At 45.7% G+C, this 22,202-nt stretch overlaps 1 protein-coding gene across 2 annotated transcripts in view; it reads right to left on the reverse strand.

Annotated features, from left to right (window-relative positions):
- The window catches only part of oprl1 (opiate receptor-like 1), an 80,559-nt gene extending 58,756 nt beyond the window's left edge, over positions 1-21,803 (reverse strand). Inside the window, exons 1-3 of one of the 2 annotated variants that reach the window (XM_085259286.1) lie at positions 21,748-21,803; positions 18,708-18,842; positions 9,250-9,470 (exon numbers count right to left, since the gene is read on the reverse strand). In XM_085259286.1, the coding sequence (XP_085115412.1) occupies positions 9,250-9,437 (188 nt within the window). In that variant the 5' untranslated portion in view covers positions 9,438-9,470; positions 18,708-18,842; positions 21,748-21,803. Of the gene's footprint in view, positions 1-9,249; positions 9,471-18,707; positions 18,885-21,747 lie in introns of those variants that run through there. The other variant, XM_085259285.1, reaches the window with a different exon arrangement.
- Between the last annotated feature and the right edge of the window lie 399 nt (positions 21,804-22,202).

Consider the following 22,202-nt stretch of genomic DNA (forward strand, 5'->3'; position numbering starts at 1 on the left):
CACTTCGAAGCCTGACTGCGTGTTCATCTGGGCGGTCTGGATCCATCAGCGCAGCTCAAACTACAGACTGGGACTAATCAGAGTCTGTGGTACCAAAGGCTCAGTCCACCACAGCAGACGAGCTGACAGACTGACCGCATGCTTTGTAAAGCTGGCTGGTAAATTCTTTCCACTTACACAAACGAAGGAGATCCACGATCCATTAGAATAGAATAGGATAGAATAAAATAGAATAGCCCTTTATTGTCATTGTACATATTACAGCATAATTATGGGTGCTCCACACCAACTGTGCAGGAATAAATAACTAACAGTAGAAATACATACGAAACAACAAAGAACAAAGGACCTGGTCTGAGTAGCCCTCACTCACATATGGACCCTACTCAGACCGTGCCTCAGGTTGGTGGACGTGGGTGTGGGGGGTAGTGTTTGGGGGAAGAAGCCCTAACCCCTGTGAGACAGGAGGATGTGGCGATGGCCTCCAGGGGTATCCTGGGTGGTGTTAATGACCTCTGTGCAGTACCAAACACCATAGCATGCTCTCCTCCACCCTGTGAGGATTCTCTCCTGTAAGTTTTCTGGAAATAAAACTGCAGTCTTGTAAAGTCTGACTGCAGACTGAGTAATGCCAGCGTTGTGTGTGGGCTCAAAGGAAAAGCAGCAGCAGGCTGACTCTTTGCACATAGTTAGGCTGGTGAGCCTCAATCCTCCATTACTGCAGGATCACTGTTAACGTTGCTGTAATTTGATGTATAAATAAAATTGAACTGAACTGTCTTTAAACCTGAAACAATACTGAAATACTTTGATTACATGAAATGTGTTCTGTCATCACACCCACTACAGTAAAGCTCCCACAGACACTGAAAACATCTCATTATGTTCCTTTGAACACATCGTCCTGCGTTCAGGGTGCTGTCAGAGTGAAAACATGTCACAGCACTCCCCCGGAGCAGCTCCGTCACCATGAAGGCAGCACACACACATGCGCTGGAAATGACTCTACATGAAGTTATTGGAATAAATGTTTGAGAACGAGGAGCGAGGTTCTGTTCATGGTTATCAGACCAGCCTGAGCGATTCTCTGCCTGTGGCGCTCAGTCACTGCTGTCATGGCATTTAGCGATTTTCTACACTTTTTCTTACGTCTCGTCTCATGTTCAGCCGTAACGCACAGCAGCACGTTTGAAGGAAACCAGATGGCTCATACCACCTGTCAGCACGCGGATGACGTGAGGGGACCACCGACTCCTCTGTGTACCAAAGTGAAAGAAAAGACTCTGCTGCAACGGTCAGAGCGCAGAGCTGAGCCAACAAAAGGACCGTCCAGCTGGAGCTACAGGACTGCAGAAGCACTGCTTCTAACTGATGGTTTCACTTTTCATGAATAAACAGTGACATAGTGCTTCTTTTACCTGATTATAAGAATAGGCATCGTTTTAAGTGACAAATTTCAGTGTGGCGTCCTTCATCGTCTTTGTTAGTTTTGTGTCTGATGGTCAGCTTTCGTCTGAAAGCACGCCGCAATCTGGAGCTCTGATAGGAGGTTTGGTGCTTCTGGGTCACCTGACACCTGCGAAGCCCGTACCTTCCTTCAGACTGACAGTCCTCTCATCGTTTGAGGTTTCCTCCGAGGAGCATCGCCACGCTTACGTCTCTGAAGTGATGCAGCGGGCCGACAATGTCCTCGCTGTACAACACAGATCGGCCTGTTGTTATGGAAACAGGCTTCTTTTTTCCTACTAAAATCCCTTCGGGTAACACACAAGTAAAGAATAAAAGTGTTTGGTGTGAACACAGCTCCAGCCTGTCATCGCCAGGCTCCCTCTGCTCTCTGTCTGCAGGCAGGACGCCTTCCCTGCGGTCCTCTGCCTTTTCAGGCTGTGCAGCCAGCAGATGCTCGCAGGAATCTCTGCTCGTGGCCAAAAACACGTCTGACGCTGGAGTTAAAGCTCTGTTTCCACCTTTGTCTGACAGCACAGAGGGCTCAAAACAAAAAGCACCGTTTCCCGACAGACACAAAAGCTCATTTAATGCTGCTCGACGGCTCTTCCTCTGTGCCTTTTATCCTTTTATGTTTTTGTTTACAAGGAAGAGCTAAATTAGATGCCGCTGGCTGCTTCCATCTGTCATTAACCCCACCATTTAAATGATCAAATGTTAGCTTTTTCTTCCACCTCCTTGCCATTAAAAAGGTTGCTGTTGGAGCAAACCTCCACCTCTCTGTTACATCTGCATATCACATATTCCTCACACAGTTTTAGGTTTTCTCTGACTCTGATCAGAGACAGATCCTTAAGTAGAGCAACCTTGGTTTATTTGCTACTGCCAAAGGACAAGGATCAGCACCAGACCTGATGACAGACAAATAAATATTCAGCAGATGAGTTTGGATGTCCTTGACTTGGTAAAAGGCAGCACAGGGCTGCTGCTCTTATTTCTGTAGTGTTCATGTGCACAAAACCCAGAAGACCTCAAATTCAGTATATTCAGCATTCAGACAGGAAGCCTTAACTGTTCTGATTTTTTAAATATTTCTAAAATGAACAGGGAGCCAATAACGAGAGGTTATAAAGACTTTAACTGATCAAGCACACACATCCATACATATGCAATAATACTAAGTGCAATAATCCTTTCTGTCATCGTTGTATTTTTACTCAGTTGTATATAGTATTTGTATTTGTATTCTATTTTTATCTTATTGTATATTTATTTTATTTTATTCTACTGTATATAGTATTTTATTTTATTCTATTCTGTACAGTTGTGTACTGTATTTATTCGTATTGTATTCTAATTTTTGCCTCATAACTTTTGCACTGTCCACTTCCTGCTGTGACAAAACAAATTTCCCACGTGTGGGACTAATAAAGGTTATCTTATCTTATCTTATCTTATTTACAGGAATGATGTCATTCGAGCATCGAGCCTTATCAGCAGACTCTGTTTTCACTGATATCCAATCAGCTTGAGCCTGGTTTCCTGAGACACACTGTGTCCTTTATACAAACAAACGGACATCTGAGGCCATTAACGCTCGGACAGGAGGCAATATCAATGGCTGCCATGTGAGTTTTATAAAAAGATTCCATGTTGGTCCTCCTTTCTTCTCGAGGTGTTCCAGCAAAAACACTCCTCATTGATCTCGCTGCTCACTGACGTTTCATGTTCACAAAGTATTTATATTTCTCTAACAAAGTCCTTTCTGCTCGTCTCTGACCCACGGGGTGAGGCTGGTAACCTCCTGGAGTTCATGCACACATGACTAACTTTGTTACCTCAAGGTCAAAGTGAAGACTGGCTTTTAATTTCAAAATAAATCTTCACTTTTAATGCATATTGTGGAAGGTCCAAAACTAATCATGCAGATATTGGATTTATAGAGGCGTGCATATTTTATGAATATGCCAACATAGCATCCATTTTCTAAAGCTCTCTGGGTCAGGGCAGCAGTCAAAGCACAGACCTCCCTCTCTCCGGGTACCTACTCCACCTCTTCCCATGTCATCTGATATAATAGTGTGCTCAGGGTATGCCCTGGGGCTCCTCACAGTAAATATCCCTGAAACACTTCCTGGTCAGATGCCTGAACCACCTCTGCTGGCTCCTGTCAATGTGGAGGAGTAGTGGCTCCACTTTGAGCTTGAGCTCCTCACCCCATCTCTGACCTAGACTACTAGCAGAGGAACCTCACGCCTGCAGTTTCTACCATCAGCTAATTCTTCAGACACTACCCACAGGAAAGGGTGGGAATGCAGGTCAACTGGAAAAGCAATCTTTCACACCCGGCTTTCACACACAGCTCTTTGGAGAAGAGTGCCTGGTTAAAGAACACAGGGTTGTTGCTGTAGACCAGGGGTGTCAAACCCCAGCCCTCGAGGGCCGTTGTTCTGGACCTTTTACATGTGTCCCTGCTGCAACACACCTGGTTACAATTAGTAGGTCATTAGCAAGACCTGACTGCATACTGAGGTGCCAAACCCTACCCATACACGAGTAAACTTGGAAAAATGTAACTAAATGTAAGTGTTCTGAAAAAAAGAGTACTTTTATTGGACCATGCTGATTGTGAGCTGCTGTAACATGAATCAAATGGCAGCCACCTCGGCATGCAGTCAGGTCTTGCTGAAGCAGCAGGGACACATAGAAAAGTTTCAGGACACCGGCCCTCGAGGACACTCCTGCTGTAGAAGATCAGTGCTCTGCAGGTCAGGCAGCAGTCAACCCTCGCTTAGTAGAACTGGCTTTAGGGATGTGCATGAGGTCCCCAGTAGATATAATTGGAACCAGTCTTCTGGAGAGGACATGGACTATCCAGAAGACTGGTTCCACTCTGGAGTTACCCTCGGAGAGTATCCCTATGGCTCTGTGTCAGTATGTCGGGGTTTTCCCACAGTGGACGAGAGGATGGCCTTTGTTCAGAGTGCCCAGACTTCTTGGAGTCCCTGAGTGGGTCCTGGAAAAAGCCCCATAAGGCAATGGCACCAGGACACTCAGGTGAAGATAGGAGCAGAGCTGATCACCACCTGGTGGTGACACTTGGTACACCCATAAATCAAAGGCATCACCTCCAACCAGCTGCAGGCTGGTTGTGCTGGACATTTCTTCCTGCTAAGAGGGAGTTTTTCCCTCCTCACTGTCACCGAGTGTTTACTCACAGGGGCTCATATAATTGTTATTTTTTCTGTACTACTGTAGGGTCTGTAAACAAAAATAAGCTGTGATAAGCTCTTGATATATAAATAAAACTGAAGTGGATGTGATTGTTTGTCATTGTTGTCCATTGTTGGTTTTTCACTGCTGCATTTTGTATTTGTTGTGTTTAAATCTGTTGCAGGCAGAGAGGGTACAAATCCACAGTTTGGAGGTGTCTCTAGTAAACCACCTCTTTGTGTTTTCAGTACTGATGTCGGTTCTGCCTTTGGAGCTTCGATTTCCTTTATCTGTAGCGGTGGGGTTGCTCCAGCTGATGGAATCCATCTGTCTCTCTCTGTTTGGGAATAAATAACAAAGGGAGCAACACACAGTACAAATCCCCCTGACCCCCCACCCACACCCCCACAGCCGCCCTGTTTCAAAAACCTACCGTTCATCAGCGGGGAGACTGTGGACCATTGGCTGGTCAAACTGCTCAGTTAGGTTATAGAGTAGGTTTGAGAGTAATGGTCTTTTAGCTTAATACAGAACAGTAACCCTCATCAGTCTTGTTTGGGAGTGATGAACTCTACTCACCGATGCCATAAACCGGGCACGGACGCCAAACGACATCTCGAGCATAAACGAGCAATGCGACTGATGCCCCAGGCAGAAAACGAGCCAGAGGATCGGAACGTCTCTGCACATGCCTTAAACAATGTCAAAGGTATGAACTGCCACCACCTCAAGGGAGACAACAGAAACTAAGGCTACGTCCACACGTACATGGGTTTTCCGTTTTCGTTTTAAAAAATAATCCCGTCCACACGTAAACGCAGAAAAGAAGGAAAACGCTGCTAGGAACATGCCAAAGCAACAGGTGGCAATATATTCCTAACCGTGTAGAAATGTTGGCCAATCAGAAGTCTAGAAGCCTTGGTGGGAAATAGTAAACAAGGATGGGGCATAGGAGCAGAACCGAGTCGTATGTGTGGAGGGACAGTAACTGTGTGTATATGTAAGCATTTAAACACTGCAGAGAGAACAATTAACAGTAACAGTATTGTAGAAATTCATTTCACCGAAACAACGTGGCGCACAGTGTGACCTCAAAAAAGGCGCACATATTTGACGCTGCGTTTTCTCCGTTTTCTCGTCCACACGTAAATGCAAAAACTGAGTTTTCAAAAATATCCACCCTGGCCGGAGTTTTTAAAAATCTCTGTTTTCAGTGACCGAAAACGCCATTTACGTGTGGACGGGAGGTGCAAACGCATAGAAAAATCTGCGTTTTCAAAAATACCCGGGTACGTGTGGAAGTAGCCCAAGTTTTGCTGTTTTTATCTTCACTGCAGATCCAATGAGCCCCCTGAAATGTTGTCCATTTCCTGGATCAGGTGCTGCTTTGCGTCCTCCAGTGAAACCAGTGTAAGGAAAAGCATGTGGGAGCACAACACCAGAGGACTGGGATCCACGTCTGTTTACACCAGCAACCTAAAAGATTACTGATCCACAAAGAACTCCTCCAATGCTAACCCGTCCTCAGTATCAGAGCACCACCTTCAGGGGAAGCAGGGACAGCAGGTCCAAACCTGGACCAGAACGGGACTGCACGTGGATCATCTCCAGGCAGGAGTGGAAGAAACTACCTGCAGTGGTGCTTTACAGCATTTACAGCCTGCTCATCATTAATGTTTTGTAATTCATCTTATTTTCAATTACATGAAATTATTTTTCAAATGTTTTGTTTTTCCTCATGTTTGAAACGTGAAACGCATGACAGGAAACTCTGTGGTAAATAACCCGGATTATTTTCTCTCATCAATTACACAACTTCATACATGAGTGCTGCTTTGCTGCAGGGTAAACTTGCACACACACATCAGAAACACAAACAAACAGCAGCTGCCCGGTGGGCAGATACGCCAACCGTCAGAACGTCTGTGAGTCCACCTACGCCACATTCAGTCAAATCACACGCACACACACACAGTGCATGCTGATAGTGCAGATTAGGGCTAGGAGCGATATGGCCTAAAATCCATATCGCGGTATAATTTCAAGCACGTGCGGTAACAATATACATCACGATATATTCCTTTCTTCTGTCTACTGTAAGGCACACTTAAAATCCTTTAATTTTCTCAAAAATCGAGAGTGTGCCTTATGTATGAATTCTGGTTGTGCTTACTGACCTCGAACTGATTTGGGCAGAAATCTGTTAAAAATGTTTTGGTACAACTTTGGTAAGCCACACTGCTTGATGGATTGTCAGAGCATTACGGCTGCCGTAGGGAGGAGCTTCGCGGAGTAATCTGGGTCCGAAACTCCGTCCACTTCAGGTCCCAAAGTCAAACGAACACAGAGTTAAAAACGGTCTAAATTCTTTCATCTTTAATAAAATCATCAGCGTTGCTGCTTTATCGGGTGTAACAATTAAGTTTAACATCCATGAAAACAGAATTTATTAAATTTAACGGAGTTAGAAGTTAACAGGAAGTTAGCGCGCTAGCTTCCACCTAAACATTTCATACCATGTTCTGACTGGCTGTAGCTCAGGTGGCAGAGCAGGTCAGCCACTAATCAGAAGGTCGGTGGTTCGATCCCAGGCTGCCTCCTGGCTGCATGCCAAATATCCTTGGGCAAGATACTAACCCCATGTTTGCCTACTGGTGGTGGTCAGAGGGCCCGGTGGCGCCAGTGTCCGGCAGCCTCGCCTCTGTCAGTGCGCCCCAGGGCAGCTGTGGCTACAATGTAGCTTGCCATCACCAGTGTGTGAATGTGTGTGTGAATGGGTGAATGACTGAATGTAGTGTAAAGCGCTTTGGGGTCCTATGGACTAGAAAAGCGCTATACAAATGCAGGCCATTTACCATTTACCATTTCTGAAACTAATTCAAACGTACAGCTCTGTTATCACTTCCAACATAAATGAAGACAGAAAACTAAACAGCAGTGGCGTATGCAGGGTTACTGAAGTTGGGCTAGCTGGTACATAATGTTGTGCTACGTGATTGCTAGCGACACAGCTATGTTAGCATAACATTAGCACAGTGAAGCTGGAGGATGAACGCTAACTTTTTTTTCCACTCGATAAAAGTTAACGTGAGGGATTCTGGTGGTTAAGGACAAATGCAATCGCATAGCAGGATGCTATACACGGGCCAAACTTCAGTCAGGAGAACAACTGAGATTATTCATCCACAATACGAGGTTAGTTATTAATATACTGCAACAACATGGGAATAGAGCAGCTGCGAGAGAATTCAACATTAATGAATCAATGTTACCTAAGTGGAGGAAGCGCAGTTTTTGGCTTTCCCCATATTTCAAAAGTGCTTCAAGTCTTTGCTGTGACTGTCGCCCGCCATAATTTGCAGATGATAATGGTTGTAGCCGCTGAGATGCTTTCGATCAAAACAGGCGCAGCTTGATGACATCATCAACATGCGGTAGAGCGGTAGGGTCAAAATCTCTATCGTTGGCCAAATTTATATAGTTTCTATCGTATATCGTTTATATCGCCCACCCCTAGTGCAGATCTCCTGCAGCAGTTCAGTGTGATGCTTCTAAATGACTGTAATCTCTGGTTACCCAGTTATGCTCAGTCACTCACAGAAAACAAGGCCTGATTGGAGCTTTAGAGGTACAGCAGCCTCAGAGGATCTACGGTTGTGCCTCTGACAGGAACTACTCACGTCACAGAGGCCGGTCTGAACCTTGGCTTTACTGCTTTAATACAAAACTGGAGAAAAAGTGCAAAATGAAGTAGAGTCTGATGCTGGTGTAGGACGTCATTAAACACAGCATGGTGTTACGGAGCGCTCAGAGCTTTTATCTATGTCGTGTTTGCTCCTTGGGCTAACTCAGAGACTGATACTGAGACTGGATCCAGATCAGTTAGTGACTCTTTATTGGAGACGTCGAGATGAGCCTTTTATAATTTCATGATACGGTGGTGTTTTTATTTGTCACACTGAAATGTTTCAGCTCATCCAACAAATTCAAATATTCGACAAAGATAACACAAGGGAACACAAAATGCAGTTTCTAAATAAAGATATTTATTATTGAAGGAAAACACATCCAAACCTACACAGCCCTGTGTGAAAACGTACATAGTCCTACACCTAATGAGTGGTTGAGACGCCCTTATCAGCAATCACAGCTGGATGTGTCATGTAAACCTGTCCAGATCACCAACAAAGCGAGCCAATCATCTCCACGGCAGTGAAGCCAAAGGAAAAGACAGCTCTTACTTTATAAACCTGCCTTTTAAATCTCTCATCATGTAAAAGTATTCTCTAATAAAAACTGTTTTAGCTTATCTGCGCAGCTTTGTAGTACTCGGGTCCAAAAGTTTCTCAAAAGTACGAAGGACTCCAGCTCAGAAAGGATGAAAGAGATTTTATTAAATGAGTGTTAAAACTGAAAATGAATAAAACATCTCCCAGCCAGCACACTGATGAATAACCCTCGAGGACAACCTTTTCTTTGTTGAAGCTGAATTATTTCTGTCAAAGCATCAGATCATAGAAGAAGTATCTGACTGCACTACTATAGAGTCATATCCACCACAGCTTCAGTGTGAGGAGGTGTGTATCTTACCTTATGATGACATACATGACGAGGAAGTTTCCCACCAGACCAATGATGCACACGATCATGTAGACGACCACGATGGTGACCTTCACCCCCATTGGCAGGTAGTCGGTGTCATTTTGAGGGTAACTGAAGTTGTTCGGAAAGAATGATAAATTGTACGGCGGCAGCGCGAAGTCTTCAGGGTAGTCCATGTTTAGCTGAGATCGAAGAAATTTTTATGCTCACTGTAAAGGAAAAAAGAAATGTGGTTAAACACTGTAACATACAAAAATGTGATGGAGCATTTTTACGAGCTCTCACTTTTTAAGTTTACTCAAAAACGCCAAAACAATCATTAAAAAATGTGTTTGCCGGTCCTGTACAAAGGTTTGTAGTTACTGATTTATAAAATCAATAGATCAATCGCCCCATTTTAATTTGATTTCGAAGTGGGGTGACACGTGTGGTTGGAAAAAGACATTGATTGGCCATTTCAACCAGTCGTGTACACTAAAAAGTGTATTGTTCCTCTGCCCACTCTATCGAGGATGCAGCAGGTGGTGCCAAGGATCCCAGAGAAAATGGCCTGTATTTGTATAGCGCTTTACTAGTCCTTACAGACCCCAAAGCGCTTTACACAACCAGTCATCCACACATTCACACACTGATGATGGCAGCCACATTGCAGGCACACCCTGGGGCGCACTGACAGAGGCGAGAACAGGTGTTTGCGTCACAAAATAAATGCAGGTTTTTACGCAGGAATCTAGTGGATCTATCAACATACTGCCTTCCTGCAAAAGAGCACCATTGCTGGCCTAGATTCTGGTCTCAGTGAAGATTAAAGATAAGAAATACTTTCCAATGTTTACTTTAAGTCAGTGTTTTGTTTGTTATGGAGCAAATTGGCTGAGATTTCAAACTGAGCTTCATTATTTTATTTCACTTTAATGTTTTGCTCTATCCGTTGATAGACGTGAAAATAAACGTTTATTACAATCATGACCCCCTATGAGCAAGCACGTTGGCGACAGTGGGAAGGAAAAACTCCCTTTTAACAAGAAGAAACCTCCAGCAGAAACAGGCTCAGGGAGGGGCGGGGCCATCTGCTGCGAGCCGGGTGAGAGAACATGAAGGCACTGAAATGTGAGAAAGGGCGTGGCAGTAAGGCAAAGATGGATGAACCAGAGGGCGAAGACATCGATCTTTCTGGATCAGTGCAGTGGCAAGAGAAAGCAGAGGTTTCTACTGCAGTTCTACAGGAGAACGGGTTTCTGCATTGACGGGAAAAGTCGATGTTGTTCTGTAGTGTTTAAAAACCCATGCACCCACGCAGACATCCTGTCTTCTCCACAACGCCCCCCCTGTTGAAACAGCTCACCTCGGAGGGTCCAGCAGGGAAGCGGTCTTACTCAGCCGGCTCCTTTTGAAGTCTGCCACTTAAGGCACAAACAAAGATGATCCTCAGCAGAGAGTTTCTGGGCTAATTAGCACGATTCGTCTCAACTTTTATCCTCATCAGATGATGATGATGATGATGACGTATGGTCCTTGATCCCACTTCTAACTGATCTAACAGCAGGTATGTGGTAAGCAGCGATTACTTAGAGCGCCACCAGACTGACTTTGCCTCGCCTCTGTCAGTGCACCCCAGGGCAGCTGTGGCTACAATGTAGCTTGCTATCACCAGTGTGTGAATGTGTGTGTGAATGGGTGAATGACTGAATGTAGTGTAAAGCGCTTTGGGGTCCTATGGACTAGAAAAGCGCTATACAAATGCAGGCCATTTACCATTTACTTTGAGCTGTTGAGCTGAGCACAGGGCATTCGCTGCTTCATCAAACTGAGACTGCAGCGACGCAGCTGCAGGCCTAAAGGTCTGAGGCTGCAACCCGGAGAGCCGCTCCGCCTGGTCTGGGAGAAAAATCGCTGATGGCGGCCTTTGGTGCTGAGCAGTGAGTCGCTACATGTAACGGAAATATACCTGCATGCACACGGACAGCTGAAGCACCCACTTGGGCTTCAAACCTCGCGGCGCTGTGGAGCGCAGCGATAGGGGACCTCTGTTAACTGCCTTCATACTAACTTTCTAATATGATCCGAATATGACAACAATTACCTCCAAATGTATGTTTGAATCTTCAGCGACAGGCTGTTCAACCCACAGCTGAACATCACACTGCTGCAATACAATCTTGTTACTTATCAAGAATGTAGGTTTATATGCAAATCAATCTCTATAAGAAAAAACTATCAAATGATCAAAGTGAGTTTAAGGCTCTCCATAATTCAGTTTGCATTTGTCCTGCTGTGTTGTGTTGCAGCCTTTATGGTGATCATGAATGACATCTATGAGCCAGTCCACAGGAAGCCTGAATGACAGAGGACTCATCTCTGCAGCAACGAGACCAAAGATCAGTGAAAGTGAGTGTTTTATAAAGTATGAGCCAGCTCTTTGTCCACATGTGAGTTTGCTTTAACATTTGTGATGAGGTCAAGTAACACAGGATGATACTGTTTTAGTCCACCATCACATTATGACTGTTAGGATGGGTGCAGAGGAGGGCACAAATCTGCATGTGTGCAACAATGAAAACAGGAAATACGACACAATCATGTAACAAGGTTGGAGGGAAAAAAGACCAAGTATACACAAGAACATGTCTCAACTCTGTATATTTTTATATATTTTTATTTATTGCTTACTCTATTTAATTTGTAAAATATGTGTACACACACACACACGTAGAAAAATATTTAGTATACACATCCAGGAATGCATATACCATTATATATTGGACATATATTTATTAGTTTCAGATGTAGCCATTCTTGTATTTTGCTTGTTTACATTATTGTATTTTGCACAACTCTGTTGCTTGTGAAGCTCGCACACAAGAATTTCACTCACATGTGCTGTACCAATGTACCTGCACATGTGATGTGACAATAAAAGTGATTTGATTTGATTTGAATGTGTATGAAACACTAAAAACCTAAAAACCTTAGAAATAGGAACCATCTTATCTTAATGACCTTGTAGTACCATATCACCCTATTAGAGCACTTCGCTCTCGCTCTGCAGGCCTACTTGTTGTTCCTAGAGTATTTAAAAGTAGAATGGGAGGCAGAGCCTTCAGTTTTCAGGCCCCTCTTCTGTGGAACCAGCTTCCAGTTTGGATTCAGGAGACAGACACTATCTCTACTTTCAAGATTAGGCTTCAAACTTTCCTTTTTGCTAAAGCATATAGTTAGGGCTGGACCAGGTGGGTCACCAGGTCCAGCCCTAACTATATGCTCCCTTAGTTATGCTGCAATAGACAGAGGCTGCCGGGGGTTTCCCATGATGCATTGTGTTTTTCCTTTCCAGTCACCTTTCTCACTCTCTAAGGTTACGTTCACGCTGCAGGTCTTAATGCTCAATTCCAATTTTTTAATCAAATCTGATTTTTTTGTCTGCTCGTTCACACTACAAATAAAATGCGACAGCAAACGCGCTCTAGTGTGAACGCTCAAAGCGGCCGCATGCGCAAAAGAAGACGTCACACACAACGCGCTCTGTTTAGACCCAGACCAACAGTATTGTTTGACTGATGGCCCTTAATATAAAGACTTAGGACTTTACATTTCCCAATTTTTGCTTTAAGTTATTTTGTTATTTACATAATAATGTAAATAACCTAAAAATGATCCTTACTGCTGTTTTAGAGGAGCGGTGCTTCAAAGGATAGTTGCAGATTTCTGTCAGAATCTGCAGATTATACAGTACAAATAAAATGTTCATGTTGTCTTCCCAACAGTTTCACTGACATCTACACTGGATGGCCAGGAAGCGTTCACGATGTCTTCTTGGGCGCTTCTCCGGCGCTGATAATTGGCGTCTGTCTTGTGTCAGTGACGTAAAAGACAGATTTAATGCGACGTGACCATCAAACAGCAGTCGCTTTCTAAAACATCAGATATGTATCGGATTCAGGACCACATACGAAAGTGACCCAGGTCGGATTTGGAAATATCGGATTTGTGCCGTTCACACTGTCAGACCGTGATCGGATATGTGTCGCAGAGGGTCAAAAAAGTCGGATTTGATGCACTTTCGCCTGCAGTGTGAACGTAGCCTATGTGTTCACAGACCTCTCTGCATTGAATCATATCTGTTATTAACCTCTGTCTCTCTTCCACAGCATGTCTTTATCCTGTCTTCCTTCTCTCATCCCAACCAATCACAGCAGATGGCCCCGCCCCTCCCTGAGCCTGGTTCTGCTGGAGGTTTCTTCCTGTTAAAAGGGAGTTTTTCCTTCCCACTGTCGCCAAAGTGCTGCTCATAGGGGGTCATATGATTGTTGGGTTTGTCTCTGTATCTATTATTGTACGATCTACTGTACAATATAAAGCGCCTTGAGGTCACTGTTGTTGTGATTTGATGCTGTATAAATAAGGCTACGTCCACACGTACACGGGTATTTTTGAAAACGGAGATTTTCCGTTTTCATTTTTTTAAATCCCGTCCACATGTAAACGCTAAAAATGAAATGTTGGCCAATCAGAAGTCTAGAAGCCTGGCAGGGAAAGACTAAACAGGGTTTTGTACCCTCACAAAACATGAAGTACTTCTGAAAGTTTGTGTTTTTCTGGAAAGGCAGATAATTTTGTGTTACTTCTCAGGTGCCTTCATCATTTCCAACGTTAATAACTTAAGACAGTATTTTGGACTCACAACTTAGGAAAGAACAAAGTGCATACAGCATGCATAAATCTAAACTTTAAATTAAAAAGTTAATCTATTCAAATATTTGGGTTGTGTCTGTTGAATGAAAGCTCACTCTGACGCCTCTGTCTGTGTAAATGGAGGGACAGTAAGTGTGTAAGAGCTGCAGACAGTCAGATTAACAGCAACAGTATTTTGTCTCTATCCACCATTGTAGAAATCTCATGTAAACAATAACGTGGCGCACAGCGTGACGTCAAAAACGGCGCACACCTTTGAGGTTGCGTGAATAAATCTGTTTTCCTCGTCCACACGTAAACGCAAAAACGGAGTTTTCAAAAATCTCAGTTTTCAGTGATGGAAAAAGGTGCAAACACATAGAAAAATCTGTGTTTTCAAAAATACCGTGTACATGTGAGCGTAGCCTAAAGCTGAAATGAAATGAAAACGCACACAGAGGACACAAGATTCTGTATACATGTAAGATGCAGGAAGGAGGAGCTGAAGCAGATAATCACAAGAAAAGAAAAACAAAAACAGAAATGACAGAAACCAACAAACCAAAAGCACACAGGTCCTGAAAATCCAACAGAGCTGTGTCCTGTGGAGGTAACAGGAAGGACCGGAGGACGCCACCAGACACATCCTGGACTCAGAAGGCCTCATCGTCTGCTCTGACACAGGCTGCAATCCAACACATACATATAGAGAGAGCTGGGATGTGTGTGTGGGGCGTAAACACAGTGTCCACCATAATAAAGCAACACGTGTGTTACACGTCCACCGTGGCGTTACTGTACAGGCTGCTTCACCGCAACACGCCGGCATGCAGTTGCAGCAGCAATACATCACACTGCCGCCATAAAGCGGCGCCTGTCTCTGCATACTCATGAATATTCATCGAATCCCCGCAGCAGCAACTCGCCGCGGCTCCCCGAGGGTCCTGCCAGCCTTCATATACGGGCCTCCGTCTGCAGAGCGTGTGTGCCATAGCTGTGATTAATAAGCAGTTAAAGTTGAAGTCCGCAGTGTGTCCATGTAAGGCTGCGATGCCACACTGGGTGGGCCACTCGGTGCCACAAACAGCACAAGTGAGCACATCGAGGAGCTGTAATGAAAGGAACGAGGCACTGAACACATCTATGTATGTGGTACTTATTTAAAACAGGAGCTAACTGGTGGAGATGTGGATGGTGGTCCGGTTCCATCAGCAAACCGAGCTCCACGGGAATGAGAATCGAGAAGGAGTGGCGGTTCAGTCTTAGGCTGCTCCAGACTGCATGCCAGATATCTTTGGGCAGGACACTAAGCCTGAGTTGATTTCAGATGCTAGATCAAATGTTAGATAAAAAAGCACTTGTACAAAGTGCTTTGACTGCTTAGGTAAAGCAGAAATATACGTCCATGTACCATTAGCTAACATTGGCACACGGCTTGGTCCAGTTTTAGAAAGCTTCAGTTTAGAGCGAATAATGAGAAGGTCACTGCACCTTTAAATCTTGATTCCTTTCAGTCTACTTTTAGTGCATAAGAGCCCAGTGTTTTTTTCATGCCTCTGTGTGTTTATTTGGAGAAAGTGAGGCCCGAGACTAAATATGACGGGAAAGCTCGAAGAAGGACGGGTGGATTGTGAAAATGTAAACAGACAGAAGAAGGCAGCTTCCTCTAAATCTCAGAGGAAACAGGTAACACAAACAGCTGTTAATACGTCCAAACAGGTGAGGCGAACTGTGGAGGAAGAGGAGACGCACCCCTGCAGAACACACAAAGAGCTGCGGTCCTTCAGCAATGAGCCCGCACGTGTGCGCCACACAGGCTGATATCCAGCTGCAGATCTGCTGCTTTCCTTTAAAGGTCTGCAGGCGGGGAGCGTGCTCGCGCAGACGTACAGCTGCACGCAGAGACGGCAGGTCTACGGCTGCTGAGCAGGTCCGACTGCAAACCCGCCGTTCGGTTACTGTTTGGATCCGAGCGATGATTCATTACTCCACACATCTCTGCACCGCCGTGTGCTAAACATGCTTCATCTTTATCAGCATTAAAGCCTCAGCTCATCCCATCCAGCAAAGAGGCACAGATGACACTGAACAACAGCTTCTCTGAATTCAGAGGAGTGATCCAAACGCTCCGAGGAGCTTAAAAGTTTGGCCTGTCTCCAGTTCAGGAATATCTCGTTGTGCACCTCTGGACAGTTTCCGATTTTTTCAGACCTCTCAGAGGATTTACTGTAGTCCGTGTGCTCGTCCTTTCTGTGGTGTGCTGGGATCAGTTTTCATGTTCAGAAAGTGGACGAAAAGGTTTCCTGCACACACTTCGTGCTGTTACAGGAAAACACCCGATGGGATTTGTGGCGCGCTGCCTTCAGGTTCCAGAGGGGATCCTTCACCTAACATTTAGTTTAAGATGTAAAATCTCAGCGTTCAGACTGACATGGAGAGCTCTGCCATCTCATGTAACCATGGTGACTGAGCTTGGTCTGTGTTCAGTCACTGAACGCTGCATTAATTCTAAGTTTGTGGTTAATCTCAGACGTGGCTGCTTTAACTGCACAGGACCAGGACCCCTGACCTGAGTTTATGTCCATGTGAGGATTTTCATTCTAAAAAGCTTTAAAAGAAAACCAGCAGGACTGCTTTGAGTTTCTTAATCCAGGCTTTAAGTTATGACGTATGAATCCTGCTTCCGGGTCCAAACTATCCATCCATCCATCCATTTCCTTTCGCTTATCCGGGGCCGGGTCACAGGGGCAGCAGCCCAAGCAGAGAAGCCCAGACCTCCCTCTCCCCAGCCACCTCCTCCAGCTTATCCGAGGGAATGCCAAGGCGTTCCTTGGTCTACCGTTCCAGGGTTACCGGGGCCCCGCCCTGGAGCCAAGCCCGGGGAGGGTGCCCGAGGGCGAGGTCTGGTGGCTGGGCCTTAGTCCATGGGGCCCGGCCGGGCACAGCCCGAAAAAGGGACATGGACCCATCTTCCTGCAGGCCCACCACCCGCAGGAGGCACCGTAGGGGTCGGGCGCAATGTGAGTCGGGCGGCGGCCAGGAGTGGGTCCAACCTGCTCTGCGTTTATTAAGGCTGTTGTGTTTTTTAACATGTTTTAATGTTTTGTAAGTTGTTCTATTTAATCTCCACAAGCCCCTAAAAACAGTCAATGATTACTGTCGGCCTCTCTCAGTTTTTATTACCACTGTTTATTTTAAAGCTCAGTTTTTAAGACCCTCCACTGTAACTACACATCATTATATAGCAGCTAGCCCAACTTCAGTAACCCTACAAACTTCACTGCTGTTTAGTTTTGTGTCTTCATTTATGTTGGAAGTGATAGCAGAGCTGTACGTTTGAATTTTTCAGAAATCTCTCAGTCAGAACATGCTATATCATGTTTAGGTGAAAGCTAGCGAGCTAACTCCCTGCTAACTTCTAACTCTGTTAAATATAATAAATCCTGTTTTCATGGATGCCTGGATGTTAAACTTCATTGTTACACCTGGTAAAGCAGCAACGCTGACCATTTTATTAAAGAATGATGCCGCAGTGTTCGTTTGACTTTGGGACCTGAAGCGGAATTTGGACCCAGACGTGGTTAATGACGTCAGACTTAAAGACCGGATACGTTTCATCCCAGAGAGTCTCAGATTTAAGCCCTGTTGGGACTCCTCTCTTTGGGACGTGGATCAAGCTGCGCCTCATCACATGAGCCATGGTGTGAAAACAGGTGTTGATCACTATCAGCAGAGGTTTCAGGTGAACCCATTGTGATGGCTTGCCTCACCCTATCATGTGACCTAATGAGGTCAGCTGACACAAGATGTGAGGGGGTTTGAGGCACCTGGGAAGGATTACATATGGCTGGTGTCGTAAGCCCCGCCCTCTGTCCAGTCACTGGAGTACCATGACCTGAATGATCGGGAACCTAAACGTCGTTGATTCAAAGCATTTATTTATTGAACTACCTTTCACTGAACGCCAAACTTTAGTCCAAACAGACGTCAAAGTTCAGCTTTATGAAACTGATGTGAGAGCAGACTGACTGCTTTAAGATGAAAATAGGACTTTTACTTTGAAAATCAATGTTTACAGAGCTCGTTTCCTTCAGGATTTCTCTCTTAAACAGCTGCAACAGTTCGTGCATGCCTTCCTCAGGTCTGAACATGATGCTAGCTAACATTACTGCCGTCATCGTTTTATTTCTCTTATTTCATCAAACGCAGCTGCTCTCTGCGCAGGATCGACTGACACGATTAAACTGAAGTCACTTCCTGTTTTTAACCTTGACTTATTACTGCAGGTACTTTCAGTTTTTTGACTGGTTTTGTTTTTAAATTTTCTAGAAATGGGGTCTTAAAGTCAGGCGGTGACCCCCTAATGGGCCCTGGAGGTACTGCAGGAGGGCACTGTGATGACTACGTGACCATGTGTGTTCTCTGTGATAGGCTGGACTGAACATGAGCACATGAAGAGCAGAGGGGCGGAAGTTAGGAAGAACCGGTCCAAAGTTCGGGACTGCAGCTGTGCAGGAACCCGCCCTGCTTCAGCGCACGCACGTGGACGAGCCGAGCACCCAAATGCAGCACCGGGACAGGCCCGTCACGGGTCCGAGTGTACCTTAACGCGCGACACACCGGGCGCGCGTGCACGCACTCACGCATACACCTTAGAACCACTGCGTCGCGCACGCGCGGTGTTCGCTGACATGCACACGAAACAAAGACGGACACGCGCATCACGCACATGTCGGCGAGTACACGGATGACTGCAGCAGGCTGCGCGCACTCACCTCCAAGTTGTTGTTCGTCTCCGCGTCGATGCGCGCTCACGGCTCCGGTCCTCCGAGCTGAGTCCGAGCTCCGGCAGCGCGAACACTCCGAACCGAACCTCCAGAACCTCCAGGATCCACGCGGATCCACGCGAACTGCAGCGGGACAAAGAGCCGAGACAGAAGCTTCACCTCCAGCATCCGCGGCACCAACAAGAGGAGGAGGAGGAGAGGAGGAGGGGTCTGAGAGATGAAGATACTGCCTCTCTCTCTGTGATCGATCAGGGTGTGATTACCCCCCCCCCCCCCCCCAACACAGACACACAAACAGGCACATACACACGGACTTCTTTTGCACATTTGAAACACCAGTAAAATCTGTGTGTGAGTGTATGTGTGTGTCTGTGTGTGTGTGTGTGTGTGTGTGTGCGTGCGTGTGTCTGTCTGTCTGTGCACGTGTGTGTCTGTCTGTGTGTGTGTGAGTGTGTGTGTGTGTCTGTCTGTATGTGTGTGTGAGTCTCTGTCTGAGTGTGTGTGTGAGTGTGTGTGTGAGTGTGCACGTCTGTCTGTGTGTGTGTGAGTGTGTGTGTGTGTGTGTCTGTCTGTATGTGTGTGTGTGTGTGTGTGTGTGTCTGTCTGTATGTGTGTGTGAGTCTCTGTCTGAGTGTGTGTGTGAGTGTGTGTGTGAGTGTGCACGTCTGTCTGTGTGTGTGTGAGTGTGTGTGTGTGTCTGTCTGTATGTGTGTGTGAGTGTGTGTGTGTGTGTCTGTCTGTATGTGTGTGTGTCTGTCTGTATGTGTGTGTGAGTCTCTGTCTGAGTGTGTGTGTGAGTGTGTGTGTGAGTGTGCACGTTTGTCTGTGTGTGTGTGAGTGTGTGTGTCTGTCTGTCTGTATGTGTATGTGTGTGTGTGTGCGTGTGTCTGTCTGTCTGTGCACGTGTGTCTGTCTGTGTGTGTGTGAGTGTGTGTGTGTGTCTGTCTGTATGTGTGTGTGAGTGTGTGTGTGTGTCTGTCTGTATGTGTGTGTGTCTGTCTGAGTGTGTGTGTGAGTGTGCACGTCTGTCTGTGAGTGTGTGTGTCTGTATGTGTGTGAGTGTCTGTCTGTATGTGTGTGAGTGTGCACGTCTGTCTGTATGTGTGTGAGTGTGTGTGTGTCTGTATGTGTGTGTAAGTCTCTGAGTGTGTGTGTGAGTGTGCACGTCTGTCTGTGAGTGTGTATGTGTGTCTGTCTGTATGTGTGTGAGTGTCTGTCTGTATGTGTGTGAGTGTGTGTGTCTGTCTGTGAGTGTGTGTGTCTGTATGTGTGTGAGTGTGCACGTCTGTCTGTGAGTGTGTGTGTCTGTATGTGTGTGAGTGTGCACGTCTGTCTGTGAGTGTGTGTGAGTGTGCATGTCTGTCTGTGAGTGTGTGTGTCTGTCTGTGAGCGTGAGTGTGTGTCTGTATGTGTGTGTAAGTCTCTGTCTGAGTGTGTGTGTGAGTGTGCACATCTGTCTGTGAGTGTGTATGTGTGTCTGTCTGTATGTGTGTGTGTGTGTGTGTCTGTCTGTATGTGTGTGAGTGTGTCTGTGTGAGTGTCTGTCTGTATGTGTGTCTGTCTGTATGTGTGTGAGTGTGTGTGAGTGTCTGTCTGTATGTGTGTCTGTCTGTATGTGTGTGAGTGTGTCTGTGAGTGTGTGTGTGTGTCTGTCTGTATGTGTGTGAGAGTGTGTGTGTCCTGAGCTCGTGGTTTTCCTGCTGTTCCTAAACTCCTGTCTGACTGTATTCCTGCTTCTATGTCACAATGTTTGGGAAAATTCAACTGTGGAAGTCTGAAGGTCCACAGTCGTCCACATGATGATGAGATCACATGATCAGAGCAGCTCCTCAGTGCTGCTGCTGCTTGTAACGGTTTTGTTGTTGCTCAGCGGTGACCCGGACACGTCAGGCTGATCGTTTGATTGTAGAACGGTTCAGATGTTGTGTTAAAGCACAAACACACAGCATCCCTGTGACAGCCGTGCTGCGGCGCATTAAAAGCACGTTATTTTCAGAAATTAACGAATCTTTATTAAAGCCCAGAATGGCAATGTTAATCATACGAAATCATGCTGCAGATTCTGAGAGGCAGCTTTTCCACGGAGGTGTCACAGGAAGCTTGCACTTTCCTGTGACCTGTGGGGGGGTGCAAGGCTGGGGTGGGGGCCTGATGTTTCTGTTCCAAGGCCCAGATAAGTTGCCACAGTGGCGTATGACAGCTACCTGGTTACCGCCCTGCAAACGCTGCCCCTAAACGCTGACCTGCTCTGCCACCTGAGCTACAGCCACCCCTGGGTTAATGTGACAGGAAGAAGATGCTGAAAATGGAGCAAACTTCAGCCCGCAGCCCGAGGGCGGCGATTAATCTGCTCTTGCTGGTGCGATTACTCCTGATCTTCAGCTCCACACTGGGAGGGATTCTTCTCTGAAGCCCTCACATGGCTGCAGTTTTAAAATCTAAACGTTCACAGGAAGCCAGTTATCGAATTGCTAAATTAACCCAGCGTTTAATCTGCATGAAGGGGCGGGGCTGGCAGCCTCTGAACACGGGGCCTTTCACAGATTATGTGATTTTTCTTCCACAGGAAATGAGCCCTGAGTGTCACCCACTCCAAAGGCACAGGGTGATTAAAATCTATAGAGGTAGAAGATAAAAGACAAAATGCATCATTGTTGTAAAAAGCATGAGAAACTACATGGTGATTTTAGCACAGAGCCGTAAAACAGACACAGTTTGTGTCTGAGCGCGCTCAGTGCTGCTGTTTGTTTCTAAGGCGACGCACATTTCATTTATTTATTTATTCCACACATGGTTCAACAGTGTTTCATTTCCTTCATATAAATCCTCCTTCCCACATCAGAGGCTTTAAACTGGATCCATGAAGCCTGATGAAGGAGGCGTGGGAATCAGAGCAGAGGGAATGAATGTGATTGGCTGAACAGGTATCCAGGTGTATCCTGTGTTTGAAGCAGTGTGACAGACTCCGCAGCAGAGCTGAGGAGAACAACGTTAAGACAGGAGAGGCTCATTAATACATGGATATTACCGTGAGCGTGCGACACACAGCCCCCGCCTCATTCAGCTGCACGTCTGAAACATTCCCCCCAGCAGAGAATCTCCTGAAAACAGGTTGCAATAAAGGAATCAGTGAACTCCAGACCAGTGAAACTTCTCTCAGCTGCAAACTCGCTGCTGTTTAAGAGACTGACAGCAAACATTAAACACAAAAACACAATTCAAAGTGTATATGAGGCAGTGTAGGTGTGTCACGGTCCTGAGTGTGATGACTCAGTGTTTTTGTGTTAGTTAACGCGTTTCTGTTTTCTGCTGAGATTTCTAGTTCTTAGTTTTTGGTTCCCATGTTCTCGCCGTTTCAAAGGCAGTCATGTCTCAGGGTGAAGTCTGAGTCTGTGTCTTTGCATGTGTGTCGTGTTTCCTGTTTTACTTTGAAGGTTCATGTCTTATGTCAGTGTATTCTGTTTTGCTTCCTCCCTGTCTCAT

Source organism: Mchenga conophoros, linkage group LG20 (assembly GCF_057382185.1).
Source record: "Mchenga conophoros isolate Kocher_MC1m ecotype Shallow Benthic linkage group LG20, M_conophoros_male_GT1.1, whole genome shotgun sequence".
Classification (NCBI taxonomy): domain Eukaryota; kingdom Metazoa; phylum Chordata; class Actinopteri; order Cichliformes; family Cichlidae; genus Mchenga; species Mchenga conophoros.